This window comes from Erpetoichthys calabaricus, chromosome 2 (genome assembly GCF_900747795.2).
Source record: "Erpetoichthys calabaricus chromosome 2, fErpCal1.3, whole genome shotgun sequence".
Taxonomy (NCBI): Eukaryota; Metazoa; Chordata; class Cladistia; order Polypteriformes; family Polypteridae; genus Erpetoichthys; species Erpetoichthys calabaricus.
This window is the reverse complement of record NC_041395.2, coordinates 323,952,989-323,965,950: the sequence shown is the minus strand read 5'-3', so window position 1 is coordinate 323,965,950 and position 12,962 is coordinate 323,952,989. Positions and strand designations below refer to the sequence as shown.

Below are 12,962 nucleotides of genomic sequence, written 5' to 3'. Positions count from 1 at the left end.
GTACACACTGGAGAGAAGGAGATTAAGAGTCATTAAAAGTAAGATGAAGTACATGTGCATGCATGAGAGAGAAGATGGTGGAAGGGTGCGACTGCAAGGAGCACAGGAAGGTACATGAATTTAAATACTTGGGTTCAACGGTCCAAAGCAAAACAGAATGCGGCAGAGAGGCAATGAAGAGAGTGCAGGCAGAGTGGACTGGGTGGAGAAGAGTGTCAGGAGTGATTTGTGATAGAAGAGTAACTGCAAGAGTAAAAGGAAAGGTCTATAAAATGATAGTGAGACCAGCTATGCTGTATGGTTTGGTGACGGTGGCATTGATGAAAAGACAGGAGACAGAGCTGGAAGTGGTGGAGATGAAGATGCTATGATTTTCACTCCAAGTTACGAGGGTATACAGGATGGGGAATGAGTATATTAGAGGGGCAACACAAGTACTGTACAATAGTTTGGTGATCAAGTGAGAGAGGCTAGATTGAGATGATCTGGGCACATACAGAGGAGAGATGACGGGTACATCAGGAAAAAGAATGTTGAGGATGGAACCGCCAGGCAACAGGAAAAGAGGAAGGCTAAACAGGAGGTTTATGGATACGGTGAAGGAGGACATGATGGAGATGGATGATCTGCTGTGGTGACCCCTAAATGGGATCCGGCAAAAGAAGAAGATTAAGATCAGTCTTAAGGCTGTGCGTAAGCTTAATGTACTCGTCAGATTTAAAGAGCCAGCTACAAATGAAAGTGCTGCAATGGCGTGTAAAATATTGGGTATCTACAGAAGCTCTTCTTTTGTAATTCTATTGCTGAGGTGATCTGCTATTTGCAGATGATATGCAACTGACCATCATGGACTTTTATCAGACATTGTCGCCAAGCAGACTGGGAGTTCACATGATACTTGAATCTGGTCCATTTTCTGGTGGCTGGTTACTGGGAGGTGGTGGCTATCGTCCTTGTGAATACCTGCTACCTCCAGTGTTGAACCCCTAAATCGTGGCTGTGGAGAGGTAGAGCACTACACACCAAAGCACACGGACTGTCGTAGAGTGCGCTCTGGACATGTGGAAGATGCAATTCCAGTTCCTGCACAAGTCCTTGTGGGCTTCCACAAGCCTTCAAGAACAACACTTGCCCCTTTCTCTGTAAGTAAGTTTTAACTCCTCTTTTGTGAAGTTTTGCTTTCTTTTCCTATTGCTGATTGTCGTTGCTCTTTTTTGCGAGGAGGCCAAGTCACATTTTGAACCCATTCATTGATTTTAAAATAATATGTTAAACTAATTTTACCCATTAGTTGAAATTTTTATTTTTTATTTTGTGTTTTTGTCGCAAGTTTTAACCCTTTCGGCCCTGGATTTTCTGTTTTTATGGGAAAAATTATTTTGTGAGATATTCTACCTTTGGGGTGTTTAGGAAGATCAAAAATGAAAAAACAAACAAAAAACTATCACTATTATTATACAATAGCTGCCAAATACTTCAGTCTTCTTGAGGAAATAAAGCTGAAAGTGGTGCACGCAGTCTGGAAACGTCCATTTTCACTTCAGTGTTTCACGGACTGTATGCCAGTCTCTCCAGTCTGCGCTAATAGTAGCACGCCTGGTTCCAATGGCTGCAAACGCACCTGTGGTTTACAAAAACGACTGCATATTTATGTACTAGTAATAGGATGTCAGGGCCGAAAGGGTTAATTATTTTTTTCCATATTTTTTTACTTTTGTATAGTATGACAGTATTACAGTGCATATTTGACCATTTTTGGGATTAGCAGTCTGTGCATTTCTGACACTGATGCTGAGGAGAAGCCAACAGAGAAGTACTTTAATCTCGCCTGTTAAATGTCGAATAATGAAGGGCTTCAGGAAATACTTGTAAAAACCGATTTGTTTTTAACTACGCTGTTCATTACCTTGTTCACTATTGTTTTTTTGGGAAACACCCCCCCCAGAACAATTTGGTCTCATGTTAATACTGATGTGAGAAAGCATAGCAACAATCTCCTACCAGGGCAGTCAAAAAATAAAAGGTGTGAAAGCCTACCTTTTCTCCTGGAGTCACAGAAATTCTCCACACACAGTGTGAGTATGATGGATATCCATTTGGAAATCCTGGAGCTGAGAAGTTCCCTGTTGTGTCCTGAAGAGTCTCTCCACATGCTGTAATTAAAAGGTGGCATTAGCTTGGACCTACACATGCAGTCTTGTTTTTACACAATACAAATGGCCTTCTTTATAGCATTAATCTTCCTTCACTAAGCTTCATCTATTTCAGGTGTTGAAGTAAAATATCTGGTCCAAGGCTCAAATAGTATTTATGTTGCCTGTACTTCTAGGTGACTGTCCAGATTTATAAAAAATAAAGCACTACTTCTGATTTGATCTAAACTTGGTCTAAGCATTCGCCAAGTACAGCACAGTGAATGTGGATGACTTATCACTGTAGGTGAATGACTGCTGTTCCTGCTGGTGATTTCACAATCTCCATTAACCAAAAACACTACACACACCATCAATATTTTAATTCCCAAAACCTTGCTGGTAAAATGTTTTATGGTGGTGAAACAACAGCACAATTTCATTGGAAACATTAAAAATGCACTGAATTACAATTTATGAAGCTTTAATTTTCTTGATGTTTGTAATTAAAATGTATTTCAATTTTGACGGCCCCTTAGGTTCAATTAAAAAATAAAAGACATACTATGTAAAATGGAAATGTATGAAATTATTTTGTTCAAAATAAATAGGATTTTTGCATTCATTGATTGCAATGTGTCTGGCAGTTTTGATCAAGATCAGTTATTTAGCTCATGATACGTCAAAATTACTCTGAAAATAATCAGATTGTGCTGAGCAATGGCTAAAACAGATAGAACATTAGAGAAATCGAGACGAGAACAGGCCATTGAGCCCAACATAGCTCGCCTAGAAATAATGCAGTGCAGCTATCATGTGTTATTAAGTTAGAAATTTTTATTTTTGCCTTCAAGAAAGGGCAAACTCCCTTTGCAAAAACAGGTTTTATCCACATGAAAACATTTAATTAGAGCATTAGACCAATCTAGACGAGAACAGGCAATTTATCACAACAAAGCTTGCCATTCATGTCCACTTAATTCTTTGGAAAAAAACCATCACGATCGAGTTTTGAAAGTCCCTAAAGTTCTCCTGTCTACCACACTACTTAGTCGCTTATTCCATGTCTGTGTGAAGAAAAACTTCCTGATCTCTGTGTGAAATTTACCCTGAAAAAGTTTCCAACTTTGTCCCTGGGCTCTTGATGAATTCATCTTAAAGTCAGAATCTCCATCCACTGGACTAATTCCCATCATAATTTTCAAAGCTTCAATCACGTCACCTCTTAATCATAATTTGCTTAAACTGAAAAGCCTCAACTCCTTCAATCTCTCCTCATAACTCATCTCCTGCAGTTCTGGACTCAGCCTAGTTGTTCATCTCTGGACTTTCTCTAGTGCTGTTATGTCGCTTTTGTAGAACAGGTATGTGTGTTAATTAGCAAAATTCAACAAAGCATTTTTCGCAGTGAATATGCTATAGTCACTGGTGACCTTGTTTGACGAATTTTTTTCTGGAAATTTGCTGTGCAGCTGGTTTAGATTAACATTTTTCCCAGCACCCAAGGATGTTTGAGGCCACTGTGACATCACAAAGCTATAGCAACCAGGAGCAGAACGTTTATGCATGCATACTGTAAAATTGCTGCCCAATTATTTTTGTGCATACATATTGTCATAACCTGATCCAGCCGATTTGCATGATGCATGCATTAAAAAAATAAAAATAAATAATAACTTGCAGTATTTTGAGGATTACATTAACTGACTATAATAAAATGTTATGAGTGCTGCCACTGGACATATATCAAAGATCCCGCAGTCTCTTGCACAGCACCACATGGCTAATTATACATGCAGCGGTAACTAATAAGACATTCCAGCTGTGTCCGGAGCCTCAAGTTCAAATAATGAAAGGAGCCAGATCCGTGCTGCTGCTTCGTGGCACAGCCAATGTATGTCCCACAACTTTGGAACTTTCTGAGAGTAATGATATATATTTTTGCTTATTGCTAGTTTGTGGCCATTTGTTTAGTTCTGCTTGCAGGAAGTGTTCGGTTTGAGTCGTTTGTTGTTTGAGGCAGGGTGGCACAATGGTTAGCTCTGCTATCTCACAGTTCAAGTCACATTTTTGGCCACAATAATTGGGTCCAGCACAGTTGACAGATACTTCCCTAGCCCTCTGGAACACTTAAAATACCATTACACCATTAAAATCCAATCAGAACTAGCTCACTTCCTCCTTCTCTATCGACTTCAATGCATTTTGTGGAATTCAACAATGTTCCCGAACATTTCCGTGATTTTGCCAAATTCACAGTGAAGCAAACTCTGCATGATTTGCTCGTCACTAATGGAGACCAAAACTGCATGCAGTACTGCAGGTGAGGCTTCTGTATTGTGTTATAAAACTTGAGCATAACCTCCTTGTACTCCACACATCATGGCACTATATAACCTGACGTCCTGTTAGCCTTCTTAATGGCTCCTGAACACTGTCTGGCAGTTGATAGTATCGAGCCCACTATGACTCCTAAATCCTTTTCATCAGGTGTACTCTTGATTTTCAGTCCTCGCAATGTGTATTCAAACCTAACATTTTTACTTCCTATGTGTAAAGTTATACATTTACTGACATTAAATTTCCTCTGCCACAAATCTGCCCAAGCCTGTATGCTGTTCAAGTCCTTCTGAGATGATTCAATGGATTTGAGGTAACCTGCTGATAGAGTCATATGGTAAATGTAAATACTGTACACTAGCTGTGTCACCGGCTTCGCCCGGGAAATTTCCTGGCCTTGACTCTGACTTGTCAGACTCCAATTTTAATGTAAGTAACTGAAAATGAATGTGAGGTACCAGCATCAGCTGACTGATTCCCAACTGAGTGTGGTGTTGCCGCCCCTGTGGCAACATTCGCATGGGAGGACCTCCACTGATGTGCGATTTATGTGTGAAACCATTGCTTTTTGTGCTTTTCAGAAAACTATTGTTTGGAAAAAATATTCAGCCCTCAAAGAGGTAAAGCAAAGTTGGAACAGACTGTGTTACTACACCCTCTGAAGTACTAGTGTGTGTACCCAATAAGCAGTATGGAGCATGTGTAGAGAAAAGCAGGAAAAATAAAAGAAAATAACTCATTATAACAGATACAAGGAGGGATGATAAAAAAGAAAAAATGTTACTCTGTTTTCTCCTTTGATTAACAACTCCTTGTATGTTTAATTTTATTACCAATTCTTCTTTCCTGTAGTATCTGAGGGTGGACGTGAAGAACTCCAGATAACTCAGAGGGGGTTCCTGTCTTTTTTCAAGAGTAAACTAGAGTCGCCACAGAAAGCTGTGCCCAGTAAGGGAGCTGGAAGTACGTGCAAGGTCAGAATGAGCCAATGACGCCCTTTCTTTTGCAGTCATGTGATCACAATGAAAGAGGAGCCTGACAGAGAAGCAGCAGTGTCCTTCAAGATGGTTAACATGGATGAACTCAGCTTTGTAATAAGTGTAATCTGTTTCACTTGCCACATTTGACATGACTGTGAGATGACCTTAAGAGAATTCTTGGGCTCTGCTAATCCAGGCAAGTATGAAACTTAAAAACTGACTTTCAAATATCTAGATAAGTTACTTCTACTACATGTGTTGCTTTTGAACTGTTTATTTTTGTCTAGTAACAAAAAGCCAGTGTTTTAGGGTGAACTCTGCTGGCTTGTTTTATGGTATTTTTCTGGGCGTACAGAAATACCAAGTGAGCAGTCACCTTATTAAATCCAGCACAGCTGAGCCTTTCCTTTGTTTAAGTAAGCTTCACTGATCAATCCACTAAAATGAGCAGTCTAGTTCGAGAGTAATGCTGTGAGCATGTAAGACCTCAGAAGGCCTCCTGTATGGTACCCTGGCAGCCTCTCCATGACATTATGTTAAACAGTGTGGTTCAATATGTGCCATGTCAGGCTTCCTGCTGCCTGCCGTCTAAAAATTATTTCTGAGGAAAAGCAATTAGTGCCTAAACAAGCATCACTTCTTAATAGCATGGCCTCAAAGTAGACTTTAAAAGAAGCCAAACATCACATGTGAAAACTGTAACTCCAAGGGAGACTTCAGATGTCAAGAACAGCAGCTGTTGGGATTGTGACTGCTGGGCATTTGTTAAGTCTAAATGGCTCTCGTGACTCAGCATGTACAATCTTGATGAGGCCCTCATTTAGCCTGTGCTGCAACCACTAAAAAAGAGCGGCCCTCTAAGAAAGCAGATTGAGAATATACAGTAAGAGAGCTCAAACTGGGTTCAAATGACGGACTTCATTATTTCAATGAATGGACAGCTCCTTTAAAAACTCTGCAGCAACACGACATTAGCACATTCTGAACTTTTCACGTCACTTAGTTCCAGCTTTGGGGTCGATTTACTTAATCATATTGCACAACCTATGCATAGCAATAGACAAACATGTAAAATGTAACATATTTAATTGTGTGTTCAGGCAAACTGTGCTGAATCATTGACTCTGAAAATAAAAAAGGGTTCTTTACAATATTTATTAAATATTAATAAGATTGGAAGTTGGGTAACATGGTGGTGCAGTGGGCAGCAGCACCGCAGCCTTATGCAATCCCAAAAATCCTAGTGGCACTTTATAGTTCTTTACTGGGCTGGGTGGTTCATCATAACACTATTGCTTGACAAATCACCATTTAATTCTGGGAAGGGTTCTTTACGCTTTATAATGAAAAAAGCTGAAAACCTTAAGATAGGCTACGTAGCATGGCATTAACAGTGTCACACACGTGCGATTAGGAGGCAGCTAAAGGGCTTGATTAATTGTAATACTATATCAGACCAGGGGGTGGCGGTTCATTCCTGGTAAATCCCGCCAGGTTCCAGGGCCTCTGATGACGTCACTTCTGGCGTCTCTGTTGATGTCACTTTCGGTCCTGGTGAATCTGTTGATGCCACTTCCGATCCCCAAAGATGTCATTTTCGGTTCCGGCATAGATGACATCATTTCCTCCACCAGCCCTTAAAACCACCATCTTACCTCCACATATTCAGTTCTCATGCAGCCAGGATCATAATATATGGGTGGCTGCCTCAAACCTTTTTGACTGTCTGGAGTCTTTTTCTGACAACAGATTAAGAAAACCTGAAGTTCGCATTTGTTAGTGTATGCAGCAAGAGTCCTTTTAAAATCAGGAACCATTGGTATTTTAGAAATCTTTGACCATCAAGACTTGGTAATTTACTGTATGGAGTCTGTTACTGATCTAAATAATTAAAGGTTCTTTCTGGAACCTTCATGCAGATAAGCCTTTTGGGAACCAAAAATGGTTCCCCTATGGCATCGCTCTGAAGAACCACTCCGGCAGCTTTATTTATTCTTGTGATGCAGGGACAACAACTTGCAACTCAACATCAGCAAGACAAAAGAGCTGGTGGTGGATGTGCCAAGAAGCCTCTGAGACCTGTCACCATTCAGGGAGAGGAAGTGGAAGTGCTGCAGAACTACAAGTACCTAGGGGACCATACAAACAACAAACTGGACTGGTCTGACAAGACAGTGGCACTGGACATAAAGGGCCAGACCAGACTGGACTTGCCAAGGAGACTGTCAGGTCTTGTGATGTGTGCAGCAAACTGCTGGAAATGTTCAATCAGTCCATAATGGTCAGTGTGGTGTTCTATGCTGTGGTCTCCTGGGGAAGCAACCTGAGCACAAAAGAAGCACAATGGCCGAACAAACAGATCAGGAAAGTCTGTGCCATCACAGGGTGAACCCTGGACACACTGGAAAGCTGTTGTGGAAAACAGGATAATGGCAAAACTGGATGCCATCATGAGAAATCCCCTCCAGGAGGCGCTGTCTTAGAGACTTTTAGCCACAGGCTCATTCCACCATGATGTGACAAGAAGCACCTCTGGGGGTCTTTTCTCTCCACTGCTATCAGGCAATTCAATGCTTCCACCCGATGTTCTTGTTAAATTCATTTTGAAATATCTGCAAAATATACATGTATCTATTTTTATTTATTGATTTACTTATTAATTAATTGATTGATTGATTGATTAGATGTATTATCTGTCTGGTGAGTCTGTAGCCTTGTATTTTATGTTTCTGCTGCTGAATGCCTCTGAATTTCACCAAGGGATTAATAAAGGTTATCTACTCTAATTTGTATCTGCTTGCTATTGCTGGTACAGAACATGTTGATTACAGAATGTCAGTCTGTGAGCTCTAAGACATTGTTATAGGTTTGGTCACACAGTTTAAGAGCCATTATCTAAATAATTCTAAAATAAAAACTTACTAAAATAAAACACACAAAAGTCATACTTAACGTCCTTTTAAAGCACAATTTTTCAAGAGCATTACAGGTACCTGTTTTACAAGGACCATCTGCAACCTGCAAAATAAAATATCTTCTATGGCAGAGGTCACTGAGGATTTCAGTGTTTGCCATCAGGTTGAGTTTTTGAGGACAAAACACATTCATTCACATATTGCAACTGCTGTTAACCTGCCCAGTAAAGTTTATTTAAACAGGCAGGTTTTAACGTAAATTAAATCATTTTTCGGGCTGAGTCTTTTATATTCAATTAACTGCAGATTTCCTCATCAGAGTGTGATCACTGCTGTATGTGATTTGTGATTTTCAAATTTACATTTGTCTTTTGTCTTTTACACAATGTCTTGGTCTGAATACAATAACCCAAATCCCTGGCATAGAACATTTAATTGGATTGATTAAAGTCAATGTGATAAGGAAATTAATATTTATATTCTGCTTTCTTCACAAGTGAGTGGGTAGTGTGTGCACCTGAAGAGACAAATTTGTGACAACGCAGCAGGTGAGCGCCACAGAGGACAGACACGCATCCCGGCTGGATGATAGCATAACTTCAGGATAAGATGGAAGGTGCCAGGGGTTGGACAAGCAGAAGCTGGACACCATCCCCCATACATTTGGTGGCAGAGGTCCACTGGAGGCATCCCACCTTGGACGCCTGCAGGGGTTCATGTGAAGTGGAGTCTGGACGTGCAGCCTGTGGGGGTCCCAGTGTGCCACAAAGAGGAGCTGTTGGGGGACTACCCAGGTTCTCACACAACCCAGAAGTACTCCCCACAAGATATGCCAGGTAAACGTTAACATTGTTATACAAAGTTATTGTCTGTTATACCTGCATTTTTATCACTCTTTAATTTATTGTATTTTATCAATATGCTGCTGCTGGAATATGTGAATTTCCCATTGGGATTAATAAAGTATCTATCTATCTATCTATCTATCTATCTATCTATCTATCTATCTATCTATCTATCTATCTATCTATCTATCTATCTATCTAAAATAAAAACTTTAAAAGAAGTGTAATTTTGACTGCTGCTAAATATTAAAACAAAATATTTAATGTCCCAACATCACCAGAGGAACACCACCATTGCTTTAGCCAGTAATCTGTCAATTACGCATGCTGCTGTGAAATACAGGCTTTTCTCTGCAATATTAATAATATAAATCACAAAATAAAACACAGATATTACCAGGCCACAGGAATTAGACGTGTGCAGCTCAATGTGACTATTGTATGTGCTAAAGACAGACTGAGGGCTGAAAGTGAATCTCTGAGGGCTCTTTAACAATAAGAGCTCAAATACCCCAAGATAGCGCTGTCCAGCTACACATAAGTCTGAGGGCCAATTCTTCCTAAAACTCATGTTTGAGATGACATTGAGTCTCCTGCTATTTCTGTACTGGGCTGTCCGCCCACACCTATCTCATAATAAAGCTACATTTGGTTACTTCAGGGGCTTTTGAAGGACTCAGAGACCAGGTGGTGCACCATGGGCAGCCTGTCAGCTCAAAGGGTTTGACGGCTGACACTGGCATCTTGGCTATGGCAATTTAGCATTAATCTGTGTTTCCTCGGGTTCTAAATAAAGCAAGCACACTGGCTGCAGCTCTTTGTGACTTCTCTTTAACTGTATATCATGGCACATTACTGCAAACTGAAAACTGATGGTCAGTCAGGGTCACAGCTACTCTGAAGGGGCCCAGCTGGGAAAAACATTAATGGCAGCAGCAGGGAGACTGGATCTGTGGCACAATTTGGTTTTAACCCCTCATTTCGATTACAGAATAGTGACAGGGTTCTGACACACAGTGAACTCTGGGATTGAAGGTTCACTCTTCAAAAGTTACATCACTGTATGCCTAAATTCTTCCTCAGGAAGATGTGTAGAGTCTTTCTGGATACTACAGAAAATGACAAACATTGCATTTTAATTTGCTGGTTTTTATTCTAATATTGTTTCTTAATCAGAGGTTAACTCCTGGCACTAACTAGATGTCAGGGGATGACCAGAAGCAACCTATGGTACCCACACCCAGTAAGGTCAAAGAAACTACTTGGGTGAAGATGGTCACTACAAGGGCAGCCACTTTCAGTCTGTTCACTTCTGTTGCACCATATATAAGAAGTTCATTCCCAACTGCAAGAGGAACTTTACCTGAAGTTCTGTTTAAGAAAAGGGACCTTAACTGGTCAAAAGAGGGCTTAAGCCAAGGAAAAACTGGCACTTTCTCAATATTGGATTTGGACCGATGCTGCATCTAAGAGCTCTAATCGTTTATCTCGGCAAAGATTCCTAATCTTTGCCAACTCAAGGTGTATAAAACTATTAACTTAGGCGTAAAAGACTAATAACTCTAATACTAATCATAGGACATACTGTATGAGAACATGAGGGCAACCATTAAGAAGGATAGTTGAGAAGCTAAAAGGCAGTTAGAGAAGAATATTGCAGATAAGGCAAAAGATGAACCAAAGAGATTCTTTCAGTAAAACAGTCAAGAAAGAGGTGAAGGGTATGAGGAATAGCAAGGGGTATTAAAAATTACAGACAGTGAAATAGCAAATGCTCTAAAATGGCATTTTTTTTAAGTTTTCAAATGTGACAAAGTGGATAATGTCCCAGCAGTAACAGGGGCTACTAAGGAGGTACTACATGATTTAGAAGTTGTAGAGGGAGAAGTGCTGCTTTGATTAAATAGGCTGAGACCTAACAGATCAGAAAGGACCAGATAATATTCATCCTTGAGTACTTAAGGAGGTTAGTGTGTGCATATATACACCCCTCACACTTATTTTTTGAAAGTCAATGCACCTGGTGAAATTTCGAAGGAATTTGGCAATTATCCCAATATATATATATATATCCAAAGAGGGATAGCGAAGATCCAAGTAACTATAGGCCAGTAAGCTTAACGTGGATCAGAGTTAAATTAATTAAAGGAATCATTAAGGAGAAAATGGAGCAGTACATGGCAAGAACAGGAGTTTCACTGAACAGTTAGCATGGGTTAAAACAGGGGAGATCATATTTTATTAACATGCTGGAATTCTGTGAGGAAGCAACAAAAGGATTTGATCAGAGTGGTGCATATGATATTATTTATTTTTACTTTCAGAAAGCAATTGATAAGGTGTCTCATGAGAGGCTGGGCATTAAACTAAAAGAAGAAGGAGTTCAGGGTGTTGTTTGTAGATGATTGCAGAATTGGCTCAGACACACGTAACAGAGGGTTATGGTGCCCCTCAGGGGTCAGTGCTGGTGCCTCTGTTATTTTTAATATACAAATAAATGATTTGAATAGGAGTATTAGTAACAAGTTGGTCAAGTTTGCAGATGATACCAAGACAGATGGATTGGCAGACAATGTAGAATCCATTGAATCATTACAGAAGGATTTGAGACAGCATACAGGCTTATGAAGCTAAGCACATGAAATTTAATTAAATGTGAAATATTACATATTACATCTGAATACAAAACGGTAGGTCTATAACTTGAAAGTACACCTCATTAGAAGGAACAATTAGTCATAGTGGACTCCACAGTATCAAATTCCATACAGTGTTCAGAAGCCATTAAGAAGGCTAACGGAATATTAGGCTATATAGTGCCCTGGTATAAAAAAACAAATTAAAGCTCAAGCTTTAAAACACACAAATGTCACCTTACTTGTTGTACTACTTGCAGTTTTGGCCTCTGGCTTGTGGAATATGCTTTTCACATTAAAATATAGCATCTATATTATAAGTAGTATAACAGGGTTAATAAATGTCAGAAACCTGTTCAAGCATATTAAGAAACCAGATAAAGGTCAAGTGCACATCAAAGAGAAGAATCTACCAGGAGAAGGCTAATGTCACACAAAGGATGTTCTTGTAGGATTAAGAAAATCAGCAGCTGTAATGTACCCAACAAAGACTGGACACATACACAGAAATTCCAAGGGTAAGGGCTGACCTGAGAGATACGAGAAGAACAAGAATGTTGTATAACAAGACTTTTATTGTGGGAATTTTAGCTAGCTCTGCTCTCTGCAAAATATCTCCTGTCTTTTAATCAATCAGAGTAAATGTCAGGATTAATTCAGCACTGTTACGTTGTTTCAGTAGTCTATAAATTTGAACTCTGCCTTTGCTACTTTGATCACTCTGTAACAGACTACTATGATGAATGCTCCCTCTTTAGCATTTGCTGAAGAGAAATAAAAGACACAATGGACAAGCTTCCTCCTGCCTGATTCCTGACTCAAACTAGGATAAGTTTTATTTTCTTAATACACACACACACACATATACAGTAATCCCTCGCTATATCGCGCTTCACCTTTCGCGGCTTCACTCTATCGCGGATTTTATATGTAAGCATATTTAAATATATATCGCAGATTTTTTGCTGGTTCGCGGATTTCTGCAGACAATGGGTCTTTTAATTTCTGGTACATGCTTCCTCAATTGGTTTGCCCAGTTGATTTCATACAAGGGATGCTATTGGCAGATGGCTGAGAAGCTACCCAACTTACTTTTCTCTCTCTCTTGCGCTGA

The 12,962-nt window shown here is 39.8% G+C and overlaps 1 protein-coding gene across 3 annotated transcripts in view; it reads right to left on the bottom strand.

Annotated features, from left to right (window-relative positions):
* The window catches only part of LOC114647313 (tolloid-like protein 2), a 339,436-nt gene that overhangs the window by 67,324 nt on the left and 259,150 nt on the right, over positions 1–12,962 (bottom strand). For all 3 annotated transcript variants that reach the window (XM_051923412.1, XM_028796002.2, XM_051923413.1), the window contains one exon: positions 2,038–2,153. In XM_051923412.1, coding sequence (XP_051779372.1) covers positions 2,038–2,153 — 116 coding nt within the window. The remainder of the gene's footprint in view (positions 1–2,037; positions 2,154–12,962) is intronic.